This window comes from Schistocerca serialis, chromosome 3 (assembly GCF_023864345.2).
Source record: "Schistocerca serialis cubense isolate TAMUIC-IGC-003099 chromosome 3, iqSchSeri2.2, whole genome shotgun sequence".
Classification (NCBI taxonomy): domain Eukaryota; kingdom Metazoa; phylum Arthropoda; class Insecta; order Orthoptera; family Acrididae; genus Schistocerca; species Schistocerca serialis.
In genome coordinates, this window is record NC_064640.1 from 198,874,661 (window position 1) to 198,902,629 (window position 27,969).

The 27,969-nt window shown below is 41.9% G+C and overlaps 1 protein-coding gene across 3 annotated transcripts in view; it reads left to right on the top strand.

Moving 5' to 3' along the window:
- Nucleotides 1-27,969, top strand: part of LOC126469909 (CCR4-NOT transcription complex subunit 2) — a 102,283-nt gene that overhangs the window by 45,168 nt on the left and 29,146 nt on the right. For all 3 annotated transcript variants that reach the window (XM_050097271.1, XM_050097270.1, XM_050097269.1), the window contains exon 2: nucleotides 70-284. In XM_050097271.1, the coding sequence (XP_049953228.1) occupies nucleotides 70-284 (215 nt within the window). The remainder of the gene's footprint in view (nucleotides 1-69; nucleotides 285-27,969) is intronic.

The following is a 27,969-nucleotide window of genomic DNA, read 5'->3' on the forward strand; positions in this document are numbered from 1 at the left end:
TGTATTAGGAGGAATTATCAATCAGAAATAATTACAATGATCTCAAGTGATGAGGGTGGTGTCTTTCAGGGGTTCGAATTCGATGGGAATGGGTAGCTTCAGCATACAAGGACGTACCTATGGCTCACAAGGATCAATAAACAACTTCCATTCTGTGTTCAATGGTGGCGGTGATACCGGTTCGCCACCTGTGCTTGATTTATCGGAGTTTCCCTCTCTGACCAACAGAGGGCAACCTGAGCCCGTACCTCAGCCAAGTCCGATGCAGAGCAAACAAACATATGGTAAGTTGGTAACAACACTTTCAGTGAATTTGAAAGATGTTGATATTGATTTTGTATTTACAGTCCAACATAGATTTTGTAATTGTTAATTTTCTGTTTGCAATAAATGTTACCTGGTGACATCTGGTACTACTACTACCACCACCACCAAAATGTATCTCTCTCTCTCTCTCTCTCTCTCTCTCTCTCTCTCGCTCTCGCTCTCTCTGTGTGTGTGTGTGTGTGTGTGTGTGTGTGTGTGTGTGTGTGTCAAGTAGTGCATCAGTACCAGATTCCACGACCAGGGGCGCGAGCGTAGTTAAAACGCCTACTGGTGTGGAGTGTTCTTGCTGTGTGTTTTGGCTGCAAGTGATTGGCATAAATTCCACAGATTATTGATGATGATGATGATGATGATGATGATGATGATGATGATGATGATGATGATCATCATCAGATGATTTACTACCAGAAAGTTGCTGCACCACCTCATTTCCTCACAGAAGTTAGAGGTTTCCTCAGTAATCACTTCCCACGTCCATGGATTGGCCTTGAAGGACAAATCATGTGGCCACCTTGCTCCCCAGACTTGACACCACAGGATTTCTTTCTCTTGGGTTTCATTAAAGACTGTGTGTATGTTCCTCCCCTACCAAACAATTTAGCCAACCTGAAGAATCGAATCCACACTGCTGTTGCAAAAGTTCTGCCCGATCTGCTGCAATGAATGTGGGAAGAAATTGATTACCAGGGGGATGTCTGCCACATCACAAATGATGCATACTCACATTGAACCAAAGTCACACTTGACACTTCTATGTGAAACTTGAAGTTGTTTGCTACAAGATGACACATCTACTGATTCTATTAAGTTATCTCGATAAATTTCCATATCATTCCACTATTGTTAAGTCCTTTTCAACTCACTATGTATGGCATCTCTATCAATGACATGAGTTCACAGAACACATAATAATGTATCTATAACTTTTAAAAAAATCAAAGAAATTAAAAAACATTGGATTATGAAATTGCAGAATGTAAGTAACAAAGGAAATGATGACAATAATAAACAAAAACCTTAGGATTTTACTTTCTCTCACAAATATTAATAATGGGCAAGGAAAGGGGATGATGGCAGTGATTACCCATTAGTGGCAACCATACTGGCATCTTCCTTTTTTTTTCTGAAAGCCCAAAACAGGAAGGCTGGATCACATAAAATATCTGAATTTGGTTCAGTTGAACAGTTTTCCTATTTTCTCAATTAATTATAGGAATTAGAAAAAACTGTTGATCCAGGGGAGATTTCAGTATGATTGACTGTAACAAGTTAAAGCTGTACACTGAACCATGATTTGTTTGAACTCTGATCGCGACTTTTTGTGGGTAGTGTGCTATTAATGCAAAAGGCAGGGATCCAGGTTTGAATCCATTTCACATATATGGTGCACAGTCACACTCTTATAGATGTAACCACAATGAAACAGATTGGCAAAGTAAGAAATATAGTTCAGACTTAGGCACTAGGTTTCTCGTCAGTTGATGATCCTGGCCTACTCCAAGCAACCTTCAAAGCTCAAATCGCATTACATAAGTGGTAAGCACATCAAACACACAGATTGTGATACCCCATGGCATCAAATAACCAGAGCACTCACAACTGATGGCAAAATCTGGGAACTTGCTGCTAAAATCACTGCTCTCCATGGTAGACATGCTTCTATTAGCACAATCTGTTAGAAAACCTCCTGTCCCATGGCTGATTACTGCATGTCATCAAATAATGAAGGATAGTGATATTGCTCATAGACATTTCAAGGTGAACATGAACTTCAGGAAGAATACAGAAAGCTATGAAGTCAGTTACACATATGCCTTTGCAATGCCATAACCAGCATGCTTATGACCTTGTATGCAGCCAAGACTCTATACAAGAATCTTTGTAGCTTGGGTGTCGAAAAGACAAAATCAGAAACTGCTTTTCGGTTCTCAACTGATTAACTGAATGATTTCTTCTCTGCACCCGCCAACCCCAGTGCAATGAAGAATTACCCCTCACAAGAATCCACAAACTACGTAACTAATCATGGCACTTTCCACTTAGAACATGTAACAATAACTAAAACGCAAAAATCTATAACGACAATTTCATTTGAAGTGTTAGCGTAACTGTGATCAAGAATGACACTGATAACCTAGTACCTGTCTTAACTGACACACTTAATTTTTCTCTTGTGAATGAAGTGTATCCCACTCCATGGACTAAAGCAGTCTGAGCTATCCATAAGAGGAAAAATACACAACCTCCTTGTGATTACTGACCAATTAGGTTATTATCTCCTGTTTTTGAAGCCCTGGACTATGTTGTTCATGACCAAGTCATTGAACACTAGAATGAATTCAGCCATTTTGACAAGTATGTCTGGCTTTTGTAAACACCATAGCACAAACACTGCACTAATTAAGGTAACTGATGATCTGGAATATGCCATGTAAAACTGTGAGACCACAGTATTTGTGCTAGCAAAGCTTTTGGCACTGCTAACTTTAAACTAAATGCAAAACAGTCCATAATTATCTTAAGTTCAGAGTTTTGTAAACAATTGCTTTCTATGCTGCTCGACGGTGTTCTGATAGTGTACAGAAAACAGCAAAGAATGTGGGTGTAACTTTGGATTAGGCTCTCAGTTGGGCAGAGAATAACATTGCCATGTGCAAGAATACTTTTTCAGTACTTTTTTCCACAGGATATGAAGCATAAACTCATGCAAGCACTCATTCTTCTGAACTTACATTGCAGTGATGTAATTCAACATAGCATGAGTAATGAAAACACTAGACAGTTAGGACCAACCATGAATACTTGTGTACGTTACAAGTGCAACATTCATCAGTATGATAATGTCTGCTTCATAGGCACAGTCAGGGTGGTTGCTGCCAGACATGTTACATCATTACCACACACTGTCTGCTTCATGGGTCCTCAGTGCATAAACAACTCAGTACCTCACATCAGAGTTTTTAAATACCTTACATGTGCCATCATAATCAAAACACAAGGCCCCACTTTTCTAGTACCCTTGCTGAGTCCATTCATGAAATAAAAAACGTTTGTAAACTCCTTTGCTGTTGTGCTCTCTGGCTCAAGTTGTCCTGCATTCTACACACAGTTAAATGTCCTGTTGCTTTTAAGAAGTTGAAGCACTTCCTTCCATCATCTTCATTATATTTTCCTCAGAAACTAATGTATATGGCAAACTGTGTGTTACCGTGTTTCTCTTTCCCTCCTTCCTTCGCCTCTTTCTCTGACCCCTATTGCTGCTAGTATCCTTAATTAAAAGCAGACTGTATTGTAAGTTTTAATTGTTGTACCTGTCATGTATCAATACAAACTCTGTCTCTGTGTGTGTGTGTGTGTGTGTGTGTGTGTGTGTGTGTGTGTGTGTGTGTGTGCCCTTTTTTTTTTTTTTTTCTTAACTTGATATCTTTGGGAAATAATTCACTGGTGATTGTTCCTTTCTGGGAACCATTCATTTTTACTTGTTAAAGATTCCTTTTTTATCTAATTGTGAATCTTATATGTATTTTACACATCTCATTTCTACAGTGAATAGAGCCCAACTATGGGGAGGGGGGTACTGTAGAAATTCTCAGAAAGCATCATGTCAGTCAGGTGATGTGACAGGCTAGTGATTGTGAGTCAGGTACAGAGCAGGCTGCATGGGAGTACAGGATTCCGTAACATGTTCACAACCCAGCACAGACCACCTCAGTTGTCATTCACTTTCAGGGGGAGCTTCTAGTTACAGCAAGTTTCTAGTTATATCCTAGCACTGGCATTACTAGCATGAGGTAACTAGAAGTAAATTATCATCTGTGAAACATTAGTGTCGACATTTACTGTAATTCTTTGTGTACTTCTCTGTGCCACAGGAGCTTCCCCATTAACATGTGAGCAGTGGTGAGTTCTGCATCTACACTGATATTCCGCAAGCCGCTGTACGGTGTGTGGCGGAGGGTTCCCTGTACCACTACTCGTCATTTCCATTCCTGTTCCACTTGCCAATAGAGTGAGCAAAAAAGACTGCCTATATTTCTCCATATGAGCCCTAATTTCTCATATTTTATCTTCATTGTCCTTATGCACAATGTATGTTGGCGGCAGTAGAATCATTCAGCAATCAGCTTCAAATGCCAGTGACCTCCATAGTATTTCTTGAAAAGAGTGTCGCCTTCCATCCAAGGATTCCCATTTGAGTTCTCGAAGCATCTCCATAACACTTCCGTGTTGTTCAACTCTACCGGTAACAAACCTAGCAGCCCATCTCTGAATTGCTTCAATGTCTTTCTTCAATCCAACATGGTACGACTCCCAAACACTCTAACAGTGCTCAAGAATAGGTGCATTAGCTTCATATATGTGGACTCCTTTACAGGTGAACCACTCTTGGGTAAAATTCTCCAAATAAATGGAAGTCGGCCATTCGCCGTTCCTACCACAGTTCTCACATGCTTGCGCCACCTCATATCACTGTGCAATGTTACACCCAGATATTTAAATGACTTGACACTGTCAAGCAGGACACTAGTAACACAGTATCCAAACACTATGGGTTTCATCTTCATACTCATTCACATTTATGGCTAGCTGCCATTCATTACACAAACTGGAAATTTTGTCCAAGTCATCTTGTATTTCCTACAGTCAATCAACTTAGACACCTTACCGTACATCACGGCATCATCAGCAAACAACCACAGACTGCTGCCCACTCTGTCTGTGAAATCACTTGTATATATAGAGAACAGCAGCAGTCCTATCGCACTTCCCTGGGGCACTCCTGAAAGAACTGTTCTCTATGAACACTCACCATTGAGGACAACATACTGGGTTCTATTACTTAAGAAGTCTTCAAGCCACTCACATATCTGTGTACTTATTCAATATCCTCGTACCTTCGTTAAGTCTGCAGTGGGGCACCATGTCAAATGCTTTCCAGAAATCTAGAAATATGGAATCAGCCTGTTGCTTACTCCCCATGTAGTTTGTCATAAATAACAGTGAAAGACAGCTCTGATTACCCTGCATGTCAGGATCAGGAGATAATGAATCGCTAATGCTTAAATGCGTTTTTGTACCAATTCGTTTAACGTTACCTAAGGAGGAAGCAAATTGTCTCACACCCCAAAAGTGTTGACAGATTTACTTTTTTTAAAATATATTTACAAATTCATTGTCATACTAGCTTACTACCTATGCCCATCTTTAAAACTCGAAATATGTTTCATTTTAGTTAGTACTTAGAGGTTTTATTTTGTAGGAAACTGAGTCCACATTTTGCATTCTTGTAATATTTCCTGCTTTTAAGTTCACCACTTGCTCCATCATGATGGAGTTTTTAAAGCCAAACTAGACGTTTTCCCCCTGCGGGTCCAGGGGTAAGAATAGGCCCGAGGTATTCCTGCCTGTCATAAGAGGCAACTGAAAGTAGTTTCACACGTTTCGGCCTTTATGTGATGGTCCCCTGTAGGATTTGACCTGCATTCTTCAAAATTTTCCCGAAGAGCGAGCCAAATGGGGAAGGGTGCCTTACATGGTGCATCGTGTCCATCATGCTTTGAGATCTTTAGCCCACTTACTCATCGTCGCATTTCAGTCCCGCTCATTCTCCATCTCTTGGGCAAGGACACCTTCCTGAGTGCGTTTTACACCTTGCACTAAGCAGTGTCTTTTTCTGTGTCTACAATGGCCATGGACTTCTTTGCACCTGATACCCAGCACGGTAGCCAGTCCGTTGTGGTGGGGCCGCCATGTACCCTGTTGGTTGTAGCCCCCTGACCACACAAGGCTGATGCCCGCGCCGTTAACTCCGCACGTATGCCAAGGGATAGATGCCCATCCTCCTGGGGCATCAGGACTCCCGGCAATGGCCATCCTGCCAGGTGGCCTTTGCTGCAGCTGGGTGGTGCCTGTGGGGAGGGCCTCTCGTCAGAGTGGATGGCATCAGGGCGGATGACACACGGTGAAGTGTAGTCCATCATCTCTTACTGGTGGTGAAACACCAGCAGTCTCTAAGCGTTCACGAGCTCAATTCAATGCACAGAAGTAAGACACCAAATCGTTCCCCTCCCTGGCCACACCATGGGAGGAATGTCAGACTAAGGATGGCAGCGGATGTTATTCGCCCCATTACCTTGTATATTAGAGAGCTGATGGGGATCTTTAATCACGACGAAGCCTCAGTTTTTTTGTTGAGCATTTAGAGGACAAGTTGGGGAGGTGGAGGGCTTATCCAAAATGAGATCTGGGTCAGTCTTGATCAAAACAGCATCCTCTGCCCAGTCACAGACGTTACACGCTTGTGACAAGCTGGGGGATGTTTCTGTAACCATCACGCCACATAAGAGCTTAAATATGGTCCAGGGTATCATGTTTGACAGGGACCTTCTTTTGCAGTCTGACGATGAGCTGCGCGCCAATTTAGAGCGTCGAGGAGTACATTTCGTCTAGCGTGTCCACTGGGGTCCGAGGGATAATCAGGTTGCCACTGGTACATTCATCTTGGCCTTCGAGGGTGATACATTGCCCAAGAAGATCAAGGTGATAGTCTACCACTGTGATGTAAAGCCCTATATCCCTCCCCTGATGCAGTGCTTTAAGTGCTGGAAATTCGGTCAAATGTCTTCCCGCTGTACTTCCAGCATCACATGTCGAGATTGCGGACGCCCATCACATCCCAATACTCGATGTGCCCCACCTCCCATCTGTGTCAACTGCAGAGAGCACCATTCACCTTCCTCGCCAGACTGCAGGATTCTCCAGAAAGAAAGGAAAATCATCGAACACAAGAACCTGGACTGACTGACTGACTGACTGACTTACACTGAGGCTAAGAGAAAATTGGAATGCCTGCATTCTGTAACGTATGACGTCGTCTTACGCTGCCGCGACAACAGTTTTGGCACCATCAGCTCCGCCAACCCCAGTCACCTAGCCGGAAGACTACACCTGCCCTCTTGATAGTGGGGGCAGTTCCCTCCCTGTTGCTCCTGCACCACCTACTTCAACAATAACACCCCCCCTTCCCCCCAACCATTGGGGACGTCCACCCCCATTTCTAAGCCGGAAAAGTGTAAGTCTTCTTTGGCTTTTCTCGCTAGGAAGGGGTACCTTGGGTCACTCCCTTCCCAGGTTTCTGCTAGTGGGACACCAGTGGCTGACCAGCTCAAAAGCAGCTGGTCGTAAAGCTTTACGCTCATCCTCAGGCTTGGAGACTGAGCCAGTGAAGCCCTCCCAGCCAGGAAAACCCAAGGAGCAGGGAGAGAAATCCAAAAAGAAGATCCCTAAGACCAAGGAATTTGCGGTGGCGCCCACAACACCACTACCTACAAGCTCTGCGTCTGAGGATGGGGTGGAGATTCTGGCATCCGCTAAGGACCTCGATCTCGCCAGAGCCTCAGACACAATGGATATAGCCTGCTCAAGTAAAAAGTCGGTGGCAGCAGGTGACCCTGAGGTGTAAACTGGAATTGAGGTGGTTTTTTCCACCGCCTGACTGAGCTACGGCAACTGTTAAGCTTTACACCAGCTATCTGCATTGCCCTCCAGGAAACCTGGTTCCCGGCAATGCGGACCCATTCCCTTCACGGCTGTAAAGGATATTACAGGAACTATAGTGACCATAACAGTGTCACGTGGAGTTTGTGTTTATGTCCTAAACCCAGTCTGTAGTGACACTGTGCCCCTTAAAACCCCTCCTGAGGCTGTTACTGTCAGAATAGGGACGATGCAGGAAATAGCCTTTAAATGGCTTCGTGCCAGCATTTGCCAACTTGTCAAACGACAGAAGCAGGAGTGTTTGGAGAGACACATCTTGACCATTGGGTGCCATAAGTCACCTTCCCAAGTCTGGGCAGAGATCAAACATATTTTCGGGTACCAGACCCCCAACAGGTGTTCCCAGTGTTACCATAAATGGTGTGTTATCTACAGATGCAAACGCAAAGGCCGAGCACTATGCTAAGCACTTTGCTTTTTGCGCTCTCAAATGGTGGCTGGAAGGGCAAGTCCTCTCATTCACTACACGCCACAGTGAATCCTACAGTGCCCCATTTACAGAGTGGGAGCTCCTCAGTGCCTTTGCACATTGCTCAGACACAGCTCCCAGGCCTGATCGGATCCACAGCCAGATAATTAAACATCTCTCATGTGACTGCAAGCGACATATCCTCATCATATTCAACCGTATCTGGTCTGATGGCATTTTTCCATCACAATGGCAGGAGAGCACCATCATTCTGGTGCAAAAACTCGGTAAAAACCCGCTTGATGTGGATAGCTATTGACCCATCAGCCTCATCAATGTTCTTTGTAAGCTGCTGGAACGTAAGGTGTGTCGGCAGTTGGGTTGGGTCGGGTCCAGGAGTCACGTGGCCTACTGGCTCCATGTCACAGCAGCTTCTGCCAGGGTCCCTCTACCACTGATAATCTTGTCACTTGAATCTGCCATCCAAACAGCCTTTTCCAGAAGCCAACACCTGGTTGCCATCTTTTTTTACTTATGTAAAGCATATGACATGAACTGGCGACATCATATCCTTGCCACATTGTATTAGTGGGGTCTCCGGGGCCCGCTCCCAATTTTTAGCCAAAGTTTCATGTCGCTGTGTACTTTCCGTGTCCAAGTTGGTGCCTCCCATAGTTCCATCCATACCCAGGAGAATGGAGTCCCGCAGGGCTTTGTATTGAGTGTCTCTCTATTTTTAATGGCCATTAATGGTCTAGCAGCAGTTGTAGGGCCGTCCATCTCACCTTCTCTGTATGTAGATGATTTCTGCATTTCATACTGCTGCTCCAATACTGGTGTTGCTGAGTGCCGCATATAGGGAGCCATCCACAAGGCACAGTCATGGGCTCTAGCCCATGGCTTGCAGTTTTCTGCCATGAAGATATGTCGTGGCGTTGGCGTCGTACCATTCATCCGGAACCAGCACGTTACCTTAATGACAATCCACTCGCTGTAGTGGAGACATATCAATTCTTAGGTCTGGTTTTGGACGCTCATTTGACTTGGCTTCCTCATCTTCGTCAGCTTAAACGCAAGTGTTTGTAGCACCTCAATGCCCTCCGCTGACTGAGCAACAGCAACTGGGGTGCAGATTGCTCCACACAGCTGCCGCTCTACAAAGCCCTTGTTCAGTCCCGCCTTGACTATGGTAGTGTGATTTATGGTTTGGCAACGCACTCAGCATTGCGTTTGCTTGACCCATTGCAGCATTGCAGAGTTAGGCTAGCGTCAGGAGCTTTTAGGACAAGTCCGATGACAAGTGTACTGGTGGAGGCTGGAGTCCCTCCATTGAAGTTCAGACATGCACAACTGCTCGCCAATTACGTTTCACACATTCATAGCTCTCCTGAACACCCTAATTACTGTCTTCTTTTCCCAGCCATGGCAGTTCACCTTCACCATGGGTGGCCCAGATCAGGGCTAATGACTGAGGTTCATGTGCGATTGCTTCTGTCTGGAGTTCTTCCCTTCACCCCCTCTCCTCTAGGTCCATTCATGTACATCTCCATGGTGTAGCTGTAGGCTGAAGCTTCGCCTGGACCTTCTGCGTGGCCCTAAGGACTCTGTTAACCCTGTGGCTTTCCGCTGCCACTTCCTCTTGATTCTTGAAATGTTCTGGGGCTTTGAAGTGGTTCACTAAGACGGCTCAATGGCTGATGGTAATGTTGGCTCCGCCTTTGTTCACAGAGGCCATATTGAACAGCATTCCTTGCCCGATGGCTGCAGTGTATTCACTGCAGAGCTGGTGGCCATACCTCGTGCGCTTCAGTATATCTATTCATGTCCCAAGGAATCATTTCTTCTGTGTACTGGCTTCTTGAGCAGCCTACAAGCTATCGACATGTGCTACCCTTGCCATCCTTTGGTGGCGTCCATCCAGGAGTCCACCTATGCCCTGGAACAGTCCTGTCATTCAGTGGTGTTTGTGTGGACCCCAGGACACGTTGGCATCCCAGGCAACGAACTTGCCGATAGGCTGGCCAAACAGGCTATGCGGAAACCACTTCTGGAGATGGGCATCTCTGAACCTGACCTGCGTTCTGACATACACCGCAGGGTTTTTCAGCTTTGGGAGAGGGACTGGCATAACAGTACGCACAACAAACTGTGTGCCATTAAGGAGACTACGAATGTGCGCAAGTGTTCCATGCGGGCCTCTCGCAGGGAATCAGTTGTCCTCTGCTGGCTCCGCATTGGCCATGCTTGGGCAACCCTTACCTATTGCGCCGTGAAGACCTGCCTCAGTGTCGGTGCAGTGTCCGGTTGACAGTGGCCCATATTCTGGTGCACTGTCCCACTTTGACTGCCCAGTGACGAAATCTTGGGTTCCCGGACTCGTTGCTGCTCATTTTATCTAACAGTGCCTCATTGGCTAATTTAGTTATGCATTTTATTCATGAGGGTAGGTTTTATCATTTGATCTAAGTTTTAGCGCATGTCCTTTGTCCCTCTGTGTCCTCCACCCTAGTGCTTTTAGGGTGGAGGTTTTAATGTGTTGCCGAGTGGCTGGCTTTTCCTTTTTATCCTTGTGGTTGGCCAGCCACTGTAATCTGCTTTCTTGTTTTACTCTCTTCTGTTTCCAGCATCTGTTGTTTCCTTTCCCTCTTTTATTCCTTTTAGTGTTTGTTGCCTTTCCTTCATTCTTGTGGTTATTCCTTTTTCTTCGTTTTGTGTTATATGTCTCGTCTGTTCTATTCTCAAACTTGTGGCATTGTTTTATTAGGAAGAAGGGACCGATGACCTCATAGTTTGGTCCCTTCCCCCTCTTTTAAAACAACCTACCAACCAATCACCAAGCCAAGGAGAAATTTTGTCTGAGTCATTGTTATCCTCCTACAGTCACTCGATTATGCCTTCCTGTACACCACAGCATCAGCTACCAGGCACAGATTGCTGCTCACCCTGTCAGCCAGATCATTTATGTACATAGAGAAGGCAAGTGGTCCTGTCACTTTCCTGGAGCACTCATGATGATATCGTTGTCTCCAATGAACACTCGCCATTGAGGATGCTGCTGCTAGGGTCCTGAAATATTCTGTGATTACTGTACTCAAGCAGAGATATATTTGTGAAGTTACACTGTCGGAAGCATAAGTTTGCTTTGTCAGACATTTATTGATGATGAATCCAAATCTTGTTCATTGCCATAAATTACAGTGCATATGTGATTAACTTAACAGCACTATGATATGCTCATTACCACCACGTCAGATGATGCACCCATAAGAATGGTACTAAAACATGTATATGTCAGAGTACTGATATAAAAAAAGCCGAAACTTTAAGTTCGTGGGAGGTGTGACCTGAAATCCAGTTTTGTGGATACACAGCACACACTGTAACAATTCTAATGACAACTGACAGCTGTTCTACCATTTTGAAAACTCTGTAACAACTCTGTAACAACTTGTCATGCTGCTCCTATATAATAAGCAGCATTCCCCCAAAGTACCAAATATGGAACCCCGCAATAGCTGCATCATCATGGCTTTCTACCATGTCACACTAGCATTTGTATTCTATATGTAATTTCCTGTCATGCATTCATAAATTTTCAGTCAATCTTCATATATTTAGTCATCAGAGTACTGCAAAAGTGTTTTCAAGTGGCTCAGTTAATAAGGGTATTACTCACAAAAGGCAAAGACCTGGATTGTAGTCTCCAGCAAGCACAAACTGTGAATTAGATTACACTGTAGAATATAACTTTCTAAGTTGTGGGATTGAAAGCATTGCTTGATTATAATGGATTATTCTTCAAGAAAAGCAAGCATAAAATGTTTCTATTCTCATCTAACATAGTATTCCAATTACACACACACACACACACACACACACACACACTCTCACACTCTCACACTCTCACTCTCTCTCTCTCTCTCTCTCTCTCTCTCTCTCACTCGAACCTCCGACGGGGGTAGCTGCACAGACCATTACGAGGCACCTCAGACCGCGCTGCTACCCCACATGGCACTCGTAGAAAAACTTGTTTTATGGAATTGACTTTATACACAACTGCTTTGAACTGTTCTTAACAAACAGAATACAGAAGGTTGTGCTGAATAATTCAAATCTGTTGGAAGGAAGGAGAAAAAACTGTAGTAAATGGGAAGAAATATCAAAGGCAGTCCCACAAGATTGAATTTTGGGTCTAGTCCTATTCCTTAGTGTGTGTGTGTGTGTGTGTGTGTGTGTGTGTGTGTTTTGTCCATAGCGTAAGTTAGTATAAGTCAGATTAAGTAGTGTGTAGGCTTGGGAGCTGATGACCTCAGCAGTTTGGTCCCGTAAGACCTTACCACAAATTTCCAATTTCTAAGAGTGATCTACACAATCAAATGCCTAGAAAAGATCACAAAAAATCCCCAACTGGCAATATTTTATTATTTAGTGCTTTTAATATTTGGTGAGTGCATGTGTACATAGCATTATCAACCAAGCAAACCTTCTGGAAGCCGAACTGTACACGCCAAGTACATTATTTCTGTTTAAATGTAAGACTACCCTTGAGTATATTACTTTTTCGAATATTTTGGAAAATTGGATGTACAGCGGAATCGGTAGAATAGTAGATTGATAATCTGGTGCAGTTAGTCTCACTTTATTCAATTTGAAGTACCTACATCTCATAATTGTCAAATTCGTCGTCATTTTCTTATGAATAACACACGTCGTCTTGTTTCTAGTTACATATTGCACGCAAAATTATGCTTTCATTTCAAATATTAATTCTTAATTATCAATATTTTATCAAATATTGTTAATAAAGGTTGCTTAAATTTAAAAAATCATAACAATTTAATTTTTTACAACAAAAATGGAAAACCAGATACTCTTCATTTGGACTAGGTCCATTGTTTTATACCACAGATGTAGTCTCACACGAACCACTGATAAGTGTCTTACTAACATGAAAACAATCATTTTCACAGCATAGAGCACACAATACAAATGCTGCATTTTTACATTTGCCACTGTACCTTTACACTATGAACCCAACAGAACTTATCTGGAGCCAAGAAATAACAAGACTACTAAGCTGCTAGATGTACTGTAATTTATGCACACAGCTTTTTTTTACCTGTCACTCCTGAACGCTGTCTAGTTATAGAATGGCACATCGTAAAAGAAGCAGAGAAAATACGGGACCTGGATGGCTTCGTGGGTTCTGTTGTTGATAAACTCTTTATCAACATAGCAGATGACAGTTCCAGACTGAAATGTGTTTCTCGGATTCGGATAAGGGAGCAGCTAGGAGATAAACCAGACGACTGACTGTAACTAATATCTCGATGGCTTCAGAATTCAACAATGTGATGAAATCTCTGCAGTATGCTTTTGCATCACACACAGCTCACTCAGGAAAATTACCCTGTGTTTAAGTTAGGAATTGTCATCACTCTTGTTTGTAATTGGAATACTATGTTACATGAGAATAGAAACATTTTATGCTTTCTGTCTGATCACCTAAGAAGTGTGCCATAGGGCTGGAGTTACGCCGAATGTTATTTCATTCTCTTTAAAAATTAAATGACATTTGAAGCTATATTGTTTGTCCGCTAGTATCTTTTTCTACATCTGAACTGCAACCGCTCACATAATTGCAGGTTAGGTTATATGGACCAGCTGGCTGGTCAGTGCTGTCAAAGTTAAATGCACAAGTAAAGCTATTGTCCCACATTATCTCTCTCTCTCTCTCTCTCTGTCTGTCTGTGTCTGTGTGTGTGTGTGTGTGTGTGTGTGTGTGTGTGTGTAACACAACATAAAATGTGTCCTTACGATCCAATCTTACTTCACTGCACTGGATGCACCTCTGCTTCTGCTCTACGTGAAACGAAATCCATTGAGATTCGAACAAACGTGGAAGAATACATGGTGTGATGTTTACATTAGATTTATTCTTATGATGAACACAGTATACTACTACTTTGTATTGACGTAAGCCCTATTGCATTTGTGTACTCTTGGCAGAACATGTTGTGTTGTGTTTCTGAGTGGATAAGACATGTATGTGCATACCACTAACCCAGAAACAAATGTACATTAAATGTGTTCTACCTTGGAAACTTCTTGGCAGTTCTTTGCTTCAAGTGAACGTTCCTGTCATCTCTCTGCATATTGCCCTCCTGGGGTGCCCTGTATATATATGTACGGCGGCCTTCGACTTAACAAGCACAATTTTTGGCATACTATACTAGTATTATAAAAAATCCTATTAGAGAGAAAGCAACAGAAGAGATTTCTTAATGATGTTTTTCAAAGAATTATTAAGTGGAACTCTGAAAATTGATTCTCCTCATATTTTGGAAAAAACACTAATTTCTGTATATCATAATTAATGTAGCACATGAACAGGAGTCAGTAAACAGGATAGAATGTGCCATTTAAACTTGAACTGTAACAACCATAATATTGAGCTTCTCAAACAGTTAAGCTACTTCTGTTCTTCATATAACTGCTAGTCTTAGAAACAAATGAATTAAGCTCAGAGCATATTTTGCTTATTTCCATTCAGTAATATCTTACGGAATGATTTTCTGGGATAGTTCATCATTTAGAAACTATTATTGATTGCACAAAAGGGAGTAGTAAGAATAATGTGTGTTTACTCACAATCATCATGTAGGTACCTCCCCAAGGAGTTAACTGCGCCATCATAGTGCATATATTCACTAATGAAATTCATGGTAAATAATCTATTACAGCCGGCCAAAGTGGCCGTGCGGTTAAAGGTGCTGCAGCCTGGAACCGCAAGACCGCTACGGTCGCAGGTTCGAATCCTGCCTCGGGCATGGATGTTTGTGATGTCCTTAGGTTAGTTAGGTTTAACTAGTTCTAAGTTCTAGGGGACTAATGACCTCAGCAGTTGAGTCCCATAGTGCTCGGCCATTTGAATCATTTTGAATCTATCACAATTTTAGAACAAAAATTATGTTCATCCCTGTAACACAAAGAGGGAAAAAATAACCTTTATTACTATGTATACATTGTGAAGAGGGTGTGGACAGGAAAGGACTGAGCAGCCTTAACATTCAAGCTATTTGGAATGGAGCATAGTGGTTCATTAGTGTTAGTTTAAAATGGTGTGGACCATTTCATTATTCAAGGATGTGAAAAAATTCATATACTCGAGCAGACATTAGATTTAAATAATTTCCTCTTTGGAGATAAAAGTAACTATATTGTGCCGTAGCCTATGACTTCTTATAACAGTCTTAAAATTTCTGAATAAATAGCAGACAACAAATGTAACACAAAACGTGTTATCGATTGCTGGTTCTGGTACTTGAAACAGCATCCCAAAATACCCCAATCAAACACGAGATTTGTGACAAAGAAGAGTATTTTATCATACATTTCTGCAGTATGGTTACATGTTATGGACGAAGACTTAAGATTTCCGTAAGTGGAGGAGGTGGAGTGAAATGTTTTTGAGAGGGTGACAAAGAATGCAAGAATAACAGAAGACTCTCAGAACTAAATACATTAGCTTTTTTTTATACTGAAGTAATTTATGTTATCATCTTGGCTTATAAGATAAAGCTGGCCTTTCCAATAGGCCATTTAGGTTCAATATATACATTTAGACTATCTAGCAGTATTTTTAGGATTCGAACCAAAGAAATTTGTAACAATTAGGTGACCCATGAATACACATGCCGCAAAACCGCCCACGCCCTTAATCTGACTAGAACTGGTGACCTACTTTTTACTATCATGGCACTTAACACCACTTAGCCACTGGCACCAAGCAGTAGAGGTTGCTAATCTACTTATTACCATGAGGGAATGTCCCAGTAACAATATTTAAATTGAGAATAAAGGTGTAATACCTTTTTACTCTGGAAAGTATTCCATTATGTTGTGGTGCAGTGGTTCAGTGGTAGAATGGCAGAATAAGGATTCAAGGCTCTCGGAGTTTGATCCCTGGTGAGTTGTAGGATTTTACGTGACTTGTATAACTTCTGTCACCTATAGTAATATTCATTATTGTGAAAAATACTGAGTTGAGTTGCACCATAGATTTATGATGGATGCTGCAATTTATCCAAAACATATTGACAATATTATGCTTGTGGTGCACATTGTTCGCTATGGAATTGGATCTCTGCTACTAGTTGTCTTCTTTTGTGTTCCACATGCAAATAAAGTGTGCGATAGACTGTTTATATGCTTTCATATAAACCGTAATTTGTCGTATCTTATCTTTGTGGTTCATATGCGAAACGTATGTTGGTGGCCGTAGGATCGTTCTGCAATAAGCTTCAAATGCCGGTTCTCTAAATTTTCTCAATAGTGTTCCTCGAAAAGAACTTTGGCTTCCCTCCAGGGATCACCATGTGAGTTCTTGAAGCACCTCTGTAACACTTGCGTGTTGCTAGGACCTACTGGTAACAAATCTAGTGGCCCATCTCTGAATTGCTTCAATGCCTTCCTTTAATCTGGCCCGATGCGAATGCCAAACACACAACATAGGTCACGCTAGCGTCTTATATGCAATCACCTTTACCTCCCAGTAAACCGAAGTTGACCATTTGCCTTCCCTATCACAATCCTCACATGCTCGTTCCATTTCATATCACTTCGCAACATTGTTTAGATATTAATAGGTATGACTGTGTCAAGCTGGACACTGCTAATGCTGTGTCCAAACATTACAGGTTTGTTTTTCCTACTCATTCGCATTAACTTAAATTATTCTGTGTTTAGAGCCAGCTGCCATTCATTACTCCAACTAGAAATTTTGTCTTAGTCATCTGGTATCATTCCACAGTCAGTCATCTTCAACACCTTCCCGTACACCACAGCATCATCAACAAACAACCGCAGATTGCTGCCCGTCCTGTCCGCAGTATCATTTATGTATACAGAAAATGGTAGCAGATCAATAGCACTTCCCTTGCAGTCGAAGACAACGTATTTAGTTCTATTACAAGTCTTCGAGCCACCCAAACATCTGGCAACTTATTCCATATGCTCGTACCTTTAACAGTCTGCAGTGAGGCAGCATATCAAATGCTTTTTGGAAAGCTATAAATATGGAATCACCCTGTTGCCCTTCATCCATATTCAACAGTATTTCATATGAGAAAAGGGCAATCTGAGTTATCTGAAACTGTGCTGATTCGTGGAGCCAAGTATGCAATTTCTGACTACATACTTGTGATGGATTTCAGCTCACAAGTAACAGCTCACCAAAAAGAGCCTCTCAGTTCCCTGATAAACCACATCACTTCAATCAAGGTTTTTTTTTTATTCACAATATCCACTGTTAGCCCCAGGCAGAGCTTCATTGAAAGTGTTGACAGTCAGTCTGCATCCACTGTCACATTTGTGAGAACAACTTTAAATAACAGCATCTTACCTATCTGTTGCCAATTTCAAAAACGTTGTGGCCATGAAAAGCAGCTTAAGGGCTTCCATTATTGTGGTCTGTACAGTATTCATTCATTGTCGGCTGTAGAGTGCCGAATTTTAAAATATCGATGTGACTTTGGGTTCCAGCGCCTTGAGTAACTGCATTTGATATTAGGAGATGATTTTCTTACACTGGCATTGGAGCATGTCTTGTTACCCGCAAATGGCGACTACTGAAGAAATTGTGTGTGTCACATTTGGAGACAAGTTGCACGATTCACTCCCAATGCACAGTCTACCGCACCATGCATCCTAAAGCTTTTGAACGTTAACGTCGAGCGAGTTAAGTTCAGTATGCTGCTGAACACTCAGAAACGATGCGACTTGTGCGTACGGTACGTGTGCCCCAATGTGCAACACACGATCACAACGCGCTTCGCCGGCAGTTGTCGGCTGTTTCTGGTTCGTAAATCACACAGTTTACAAAATGGGCACGCATAAAATACCTACGTTGACCCAACTGAAACGCACATTTCCTCCATTGTGATATTCTAGGCATGTTGTTCTGTCTATAGTACCATATGCATAAACATACCTGAACATCCGTGGTCATGCCTGCTTAGCTGGGTAGTAACGTGCTTGCCTCCCATGCACTGGGCCTGGGTTCGATTTCCGGCTGGGTTGGAGATTTTCTCCGCTTAGGGACTGGGTATCGTGTTGTCCTCATCATCGGCAGCAAGTCGCCCAATGTAGCGCCGACTGAAATAAGACTTGCAGTTTGCAGCCGAACCCGAATGGGACCTCTCGACCAACAATGCCATACGATAATTTCATTTCATTTCAAGGCAAAAAGGAAAGTACCACGTCCAGTCAATATGGACATCGGCTTACAAAAGTTCGATTGCAAATAGCGCAATACAAATTTACAATAGTTCTCCAAATAACATAAAAATTATTTCACCATTCTCACTTTTCAGTAAAACCCTAACATCATACTTACTTGATCACTGCTCCTGTTCAGCAACAGAATCTTCACATGTTAATTACAAAACTTAAAAGAAAGGAGGGCAAAATATCTTAATGCAAGCTGTTCTATACATTAAGCCAATCGAACACTCACTTCTCAAAGAGCGCACTTATATTTACGTAACTTCAAAGTTATGGTATATATTCTTATATAAACTAATAAAGTATCAGAATCCATTAAAACGCGAAAGTTAGAAAAAGATGAACGCGAAACACCAACCCATCACCCTCTTCGTTATGAATCTGTGACGCTACTAATTACGCTGACCCGAGCACAAACACGTGTCGCGATACCTAACGTCTTAGGCTACGGTCACAGTGGCACAAATGTCAGCTTATGCCGCCGACAACAGACATCGGCCGATCTTTTCAAATCAGTACGCCACTATGAGCGAGCTCATACTGTAGACGATCTCATCATCCAAACATGTACACTTCAGACGACAATCGGTGATATTCGAATCAGTTTTTCTTCAGTCAAATCGCCCTATGTTCTCTCATATGGGCTGTGAGAATCTGATAAATTTAATGTAAGAAAGAGTGAGTTTGTGCATCCTGAGGATAAAAATAACATAATCGGGATATGGTTCAGAATCTATGAACTACACACGTTTATTGGCAACAACAAATAGAGAAAATCCTTTTCGAATATTTTAGGTGTATATTATAACCTCAAAAAATTAATTCGTTAGAGTGAGGAGAATGGCGTATCTTCTGTTACTGTAGTAGGTCTTTTTGGGTTGTTGTAGGTGGACATTAGCTGCCTATAAATTATCATCACTGCCTACTGGCGTTTTTATTCCAGTAGAGTGATGATTCTGTTACATGAAGTGATTTGCATATGTGATGGTGTGCGCGCCCACTTTTCAGTGCTTTGCGTGTTCATAGTATCTTATTCTAACCTTTATCTTTCACACGTATGCTAAATGAGTCATTGAAGGTTAATTAACGTATGTCTGCACAACTTCAAATAACTTGATCAAAACACAGTTTGTAGTCTTGCTTTTTCAAGGTCACCACTAATCATCTTGAGTATGTAAAGTCGAAGACACACACAGTACGTGAAAAACTTTCGGATAACGAAAGCTAATTTCGAGTACTTGTAGAGATGTGATCCGATCATTGTTAAAAACCAGATACTCACACTTAAGATGCAGTTGTGGCTCGAGTAAAACTAGACGTGACACGCCAGTATTTGACATCTGGCCCATACGTTTTTCCAGTGTTCAGGCCTGTACCTCGTTGTACCACGTTCTGAAAAATACATTTTCAAAGTTTTTCTGTGATATGTTGGATGCTATATACGATGCCCTAAAGGCTAATTAAAAAGGTAATATCTTCACTCTTGCACCACTAATACTACTAAATGTGAGATTTATTCTTTAGCGAATTTTGAAGCTGTGCTTTGGGCAAGTACACTAAAAAGACACTGATATACATGATTTCCTTCGTTAACTGCAGCACTCACCCTGAAATAATACTGCCACTACTAAGTGTTTAAAGACCATTGAAGTTTCCAGTACTAGATTCTGATTATCTGAATATTCCGACAGTATTGCATTAATTTTCACCATTTTTACAGTAAAGTAAGCTGCAATGAAACCACAGATCTTTTATTAATAAAATAATTGTTGCTTACTCAGAGATAAAATTTATCCGCGCATTTTACCACGTAACTTACCCATCATGTGCTCATAGCGTCATTGGCAAAACACCAAGTTCACAGCCTACCACTCTAGCATAATAAACCGTACTCGGAACAACGTATTTGGGAGAGATCCTTAAGGCGTGTCATTGGAAAGTACATATTCTCATAATATACACGTATAAATACGAACAACATCAAGAATGCCATTTTAAATTCTAAGATAGTGGGTCTTTCTGACACTAATATTTGGCAGGGGAAGGAAAGTGGTGCCAAAATTTTAGCGTTCCCAACTTTAGTGGCATGGCGTTTTTCCCTTCGTCTCATATATTCGTAAAACTTGTGTGGTAATTCCAATAACTGACGGCAGAGTGTACAATACTCGCCACGTTCTTTTAGAGACAGACATAGCTTATTTTCTTGCATTTTGCGTCTTTTTAATAGCAAACGCCACACTGCAGTACTCATCTCCAAGCACAGAGGAGTCGTGGTATCCATCCCACCCTTGAAGTAAAAATCTAACCTACCTTATACATAAAATAGAGTGTAACCTAACCACCATGACCCAGCCACAAACTGACGAAGCAGGTCGGACGCACCGTGACAAAGCGGTCGGCCGATGTTACCAGTGATGGGAGTCCGACGACCGTTGTCGATGCCACTGTGAACGCAGCCCTTCCGTCTCCTGGAATCTGTAATCGTAGGTATGTTACTGACTGAAATTTAATTATAGAAAATTGTATCAAGGACGGTGCTTTTCTTTTATGGATCCTCAATGTGGCACTGCCTCTCATAATAAGCAAGTTACAATAATTCTTTCACCACGAATATGACGTTTATCGTCATTTTATTATAACGAATCATACAATTAAAGACGGGTTTTCGAGAGATCGCGTCAATTTGCTAGTCCTCTGAAACGGGATACCTAATATAGACTTCAACACAATGCCAATATGGCGCCTCACAGCTCTCTTGAAAGGAGGTGACGTGAATATGACGTAGGTGGCGTTCTGCCATCTCATTGGACAACGTTGAAACGCACGTTCAGAATACCGGACGTGCTGGATATTACTCAGCACTTTCTGGAAGATTCTTCAACGTGCTGTTCCACGATGAAACGTCGGAATCTCGGCACGCTCGAGATTTGGCTGCTTGGTCCGCGTGCGGACGGCTTAAGTGGCTCAACATTGTTTCTGAATTGTAAGATGAATGTTTTCCTCTAAGGATAGTTTATTCTCAATGCCTACCATACCGTTAAAACGGAAAACTGAGTGCTCAACATTTGGAGCTTTTTCATAATATTTGTAGTAGATTTTAAGTCTGAGAGTAAAAATTGACATTCATTGTCATAGGTAGTGATAAAGTTATTTCATCAGTTTTTTACACACACACACACACACACACACACACACACACACACACACCCCTATGAAGAGCTTTTTTCTTAGTGGGTTTAAAGGCACTTACCTTCAAGTATGACGGTTATTAATTGTTTTGAGTGAGATTTAATTTTGTCTGTTGAACAGTTACAGTGATTGTTAGACTGCAGAGCTTGGCAGCAGTAGAAAGTGACATTGTCTGTTGCGATGCTGATTTGAACTTCGCTTTCTACTTATTGGCACGAGTCTGTGTCAACCATCTTACGCTTACAACTGCTGCCAACTCTAGTGATCTAACAGCTGTAGCTCTATAGTGGCATGGCGAACTCGTGTTAGGTCTATCAGCTGAAAAATAGTGTAATGAGTGTGTTTGAACATGAACGACTCTGTGATATGCTTTCACATTACTTCTGTGTGTAACTGATACTGTAGCTGCTGATTATCTTCATGCACACGTGCCTAAAGTGGCATTGTTGTGTGGCAGTCCTTCCTGCTTTCTCTACACCTCACACTCTACTGAGATCAAAGTAGCACTGGAAACTTTTATCCACTTCTACCAATATCCTTGTGGCATAGTTTGATTCGAAATAAGGGACTGATGACCTGGCAGTTTGGTCCCTTCCCCTCCCTTTTTAAACCAACCAACCAATCTATCAATATCTATGGAGTGGGACTTTGGTGTTGAGATCACTAAAACTTGAGATAACAGGAGTATGACTTAGACAGTGTAGTGATTACCAAAAACTTGAATGGTTTTAATGCTTTGTATTAGTGTCTCACAGTTGCATTGCTTGGAACACCCATAGGCGTTCACAAAGGGATGCAATAGGTGGCACTTGGATCCCCTCACCCCCCCTCCTTGCAACCTGGAGTACAGATTTTATTCATGTACTGAGTGAATAACTGTCAATTAATTCTCTGCAATATGATGAAGAGTTGGTGTCACCTGTTCAACTTAGTTCATGTGGCATAACCTGTCTTGAAACTGATCAACCCATTTATATTAAATTTGACTCGTCCATTCAGTATGAAGGTTGGGTGTCAGTGCTTCAATAAACCATAAATACTATGATTGTAACAGCCTTTTAAATGCATTAAAATAATGGTAATGCTCCAGAAGACAGCACCGTTGGTGAAAATACAGTTTAAGAGCAAAAATACTTCAATTATAGTGACATAATTACTGTGACCACAGGGCTTGCTGTATGGGGAGCACACAAAGAAGCCATCTGATAGTTAGGAATGCCTAAATCTATAATTTTGCTTTTGGGTTCATATTTCTTTTCAGTAACAGTGCCCGAGGGCTGCCGATCTTTTCCTTGATATGCCACACCTACAAATTATGCCTTAAAACACACAGTTTTGAGAGTATTTTCAAATTATAAGGAGCAGTGAAATGAAAACTGAACACCCACCACAATGAGACCATGGAACGGTTCTGTTCAAAAGTAATCACCACACAAGGTAAGACATTTATTCCACTGGGAGAAGAGAGATTGACTCCTGTTTCATAGAACATGGTCGGCCACTGAAGGATCCACACACACACACACACACACACACACACACACACACACACACACACACACACACCTACTCTTGTACTTCCTCGTCCAACTGAAACTGATGTCCACACGTCTTTCTTCAGGTTGCCAAAGATATATCACATGGTGAAAGATCTGACCAGTACAGAGGATTTTGCAGTGTTTCCTAACCAAGTCGTGCATCGTCGTCCAACAGGATGATTGTCAGACGGCATTCTGGGTGTTTTAACTTCGTGACACATCAAAGTTTCTGCAAAATGTCTTCGTAGCACTGCAGATTGATTGTGATTTCATGCTAGAGGAACACAATGAGCAGAGGACAGGTCAGCCTAACACCAGAACTTGCGTGAACAGCTTTGTATTTCTGTGCCAGGTGAGGTGTGGGAGGTTTCCACTAACAACTTTGCCATTTGCGCTCGGGCTGTTGGAATGTTGTCGGTCAGAATCATCTGTTGCACAATAATGCTGGCCCCAACACTGCCAATCAAACGAAGGCTACACTTCAGCGGTTTGGTTAGGAAACATTTCAGCATCCTCTGTACAGTCTTGTGATTTTCACATCTTCAGAAACCTGAAGAGACATGCATTGGACAACGAAGTGCAAGAATTGGTGCAGTTGTGGATCCGTCAGTGGCCAACCACATGCTACAAAGCAGAAATTGTCTCGTCTCCCGTGGGATAAATGTCTCAATGCTTATGGTGATCTTTCGAATGGAACCATTCTGTGGTCTCATTGTGATCAGTTTTCATTTGACTGCCCCTCATATGTTCATCCAGAAAACGGTAAAAATTGATAAGGTGGTGAAGGAAAGTGTAAACTGTTGAATATGGCAAAATCGTATAAATCCAGTATGGCAGACCCCTTCCCCCCCCCCCCCCCCCTTTTTCCTTCCCCCATAATCCAGTAACAGTGCAGATTGTTCAGTGGAATGTTGTTGTTGTTGTTGTTGTTGTCTTCAGTCCTGAGACTGGTTTGATGCAGCTCTCCATGCTACTCTATCCTGTGCAAGCTTCTTCATCTCCCAGTACCTACTGCAGCCTAAATCCTTCTGAATCTGCTTAGTGTATTCATCTCTTGGTCTCCCTCTACGATTTTTACCCTCCACGCTGCCCTCCAATGCTAAATTTGTGATCCCTTGATGCCTCAGAACATGTCCTACCAACCGATTCCTTCTTCTAGTCAAGTTGTGCCACATACTCCTCTTCTCCCCAATTCTATTCAATACTTCATCATTAGTTATATGATCTACCCATCTAATCTTCAGCATTCTTCTGTAGCACCACATTTTGAAAGCTTCTATTCTCTTCTTGTCCAAACTAGTTATCGTCCCTGTTTCACATCCATACATGGCTACACTCCATACAAATACTTTCAGAAACGACTTCCTGACACTTAAATTAATACTCGATGTTAACAAATTTCTCTTCTTCAGAAATGCTTTCCTTGCCATTGCCAGTCTACATTTTATATCCTCTCTACTTCGACCATCATCAGTTATTTTACTCCCTAAATAGCAAAACTCCTTTACTACTTTAAGTGTCTCATTTCCTAATCTAATTCCCTCAGCATCACCTGACTTAATTCGACTACATTCCATTATCCTCATTTTGCTTTTGTTGATGTTCATCTTATATCCTCCTTTCAAGACACTATCCTTTCCGCTCAACTGCTCTCCCAAGTCTTTTGCTGTCTCTGACATAATTACAATGTCATCGGCAAACCTCAAAGTTTTTATTTCTTCTCCATGGATTTTAATACCTACTCCAAATTTTTCTTTTGTTTCCTTCACCGCTTGCTCAATATACAGATTGAATAACATCGGGGAAAGGCTACAACCCTGTCTCACTCCCTTCCCAACCACTCCTTCCCTTTCATGTCCCTTGACTCTTATAACTGCCATCTGGTTTCTGTACAAATCGTAAATAGCCTTTTGCTACCTGTATTTTACCCCTGCCACCTTCAGAATTTGAAAGAGAGTATTCCAGTCAACATTGTCAAAAGCTTTCTCTAAGTCTACAAATGCTAGAAACGTAGGTTTGCCTTTCCTTAATCTGTTTTCTAAGCTAAGTCGTAGGGTCAGTATTGCCTCACGTGTTCCAATATTTCTACAGAATCCAAACTGATCTTCCCCGAGGTCGGCTTCTACTAGTTTTTCCATTAGTCTGTAAAGAATTCACGTTAGTATTTTGCAGCTGTGGCTTATTAAACTGATTGTTCGGTAATTTTCACATCTGCCAACACCTGCTTTCTTTGTGATTGGAATTATTACATTCTTCTTGAAGTCTGAGGGAATTTTGCGTGTCTCATACATCTTGCTCACCAGATGGTGGAGTTTTGTCAGGACTGGCTCTCCCAAGGCTATCAGTAGTTCTAATGGAATGTTGTCTACTCCCGGGGCCTTGTTTCAACTTAGGTCTTTCAGTGCTCTATCAAACTCTTCACGCAGTATCGTATCTCACATTTCATCTTCATCTACATCCTCTTCCATTTCCATAATATTGTCCTCAAGTACATCACCCTTGTATAGACCCTCTATATACTCCTTCCACCTTTCTACTTTCCCTTCTTTGCTTAGAACTGGGTTTCCATCTGAGCTCTTGATATTCATACAAGTGGTTCTCTTTTCTCCAAAGGTCTCTTTAAATTTCCTGTAGGCTGTATCTATCTTACCCGTAGTGAGATAAACCTCTACATCCTCTACATTTGTCCTCTAGCCATCCCTGCTTAGCCGTTTTGCACTTCCTGTCGATCATGTTAAGAGGAGGAAATCTCCCACAGGGCTGACAACACTCACACCTTGCACTACAATCTGACCACTTACTGTGATTGAAATGATGCGAAGAAGTACCAAGCTTTTGTGAAAGCATGTTACAGTGATGTTCATGGTCATGTATGATACTTATTTCTAGCTATGCATATGAAATTAATGTCACAGCCCAAGGTCAAGCAGTTCACTGCTTTATGGCTAGTGCAGTGGCTCTTAGTGTCAGCACATGTAGATTGGCAGACATCTCGAAATCTTTCAAATTCTATTGACAAATTCTGAGAAATACTGAGGGGAGGGCATTGCTTCAAGAAAGCTGTATGGTATGGTCACATAACTCAAATTCCATGGCACTTAGCATACAGAGTGAGAAACTGCAAGGTTACTTGATGCAAACATTTATGTATGATGTGAATCAAGTGCTTGGATGGCCACTACATACTGGGTTGGTGCATAAGTTTGAAAGGTTTTCCATCAGTTCAATAAACACAACAGGTACACCAAGGGACTTTAGTCATCAATAATGTATTCTCCTTCACTATTTACAACAGTTCGCAAACACTGGGGTAATCTTTTTATTCTGCAACTGTAAGAGATCATGTGGCTGGAACTTGAACTTGTAGAGTCATGTCCAGAGCGCATTTTCACCTGGAGAGGTTGTTAGAGTGTGGAAAAGGTGAAAAATCTGAGGATTCAAGATCAGGTGTATAAGATGGGTGTGGAATGACTTCCCAATCCAACTCCTATATAGTTTTCTTCATCAGTCTAGCTGAATACAGGTGTGTGTTGTCATGGAGTAGCATTGCTTCACTCAGTCTTCCTGGTCGTTGTTCTTGGATTGTGTAGGCAAGAGGAATCAGTCGTTGACAGTAATTGTCAGCAGTGATGGTTACATCTTGGGGAAGCAATTTGTATTACACCACACCATCGCTGTTCCGGCAGATGCATAATATTACCTTTTGTGGGTGTGCTCAGGGCTTTGTACGAGTTGCTGCTGCTTTGTTTGGGCTCAACCATTCCTTTCTTTCTGTATGTTAGCATAAAGATACCATTTCTCATTACCAGTAACAATACACAACAGGAATGGTCAATGTTGTTCCTGAGCCAACTGTTGATGAGCAAGCAGAGGTGCACACATGGCTGCCCCCAATATTTGTGATTTGGCTTAGAGAATGGGGTACCAATGTAACCAATTTTTGAACCTTCAACAATGCAAGCATATGTCACGTAATGGAAGAATGATCACAGCTCATCAAATTTACCAGTTTTTTAGTACACTGACCTATATTGTTGTGGATTAATGCATTTAAACAATGTTCATCAAACCCCAAAGATCTTCCTGAATGTGGAGAATCCCTAATGTCAAAATGATTCTCTGTATAATGAGAGAACCATTTTCCTGCCGTGCTCTGTCCAATGGCATTGACCCCATACATTGTGCAAATGCTTCTGACTGCCTCCGTGCTGTTACCCCCCTATTAAACTCAAACAGAAGAATGCTGGAAATGTTCTGATTTCTCCACTTGACACTCCAGTCAAATCGCAATATGTAACCACAAACAGTAAAAAAATGACATTTGATAAACACATAGCAACCTGAATACCAACATGCAAAACAAAAATGCTGTGAACTTGCACATCAATGTAATAAGTATATATAACGTAATCGGATAAATAAAAAAATCTCACCAAGTGGCAGCAGGAGAACACACACATTTAAAAAATGTCTTATGTGTGCAAGCTTGCGTTACCAGTGCCGCCGCCTCCTTTCAGAAGGGTTGAATGGGAAGGAAGAGGGATGAAGAAAAAGGACTGGAGAGGTTTAGGTAAAGGAGTATAGTTTGGAAAATTCACTCAGAACCCTAGGTAATGATACTTATCGAATGGGAATACTGGTAGTTGGGGACTGCACTGCCGAGAT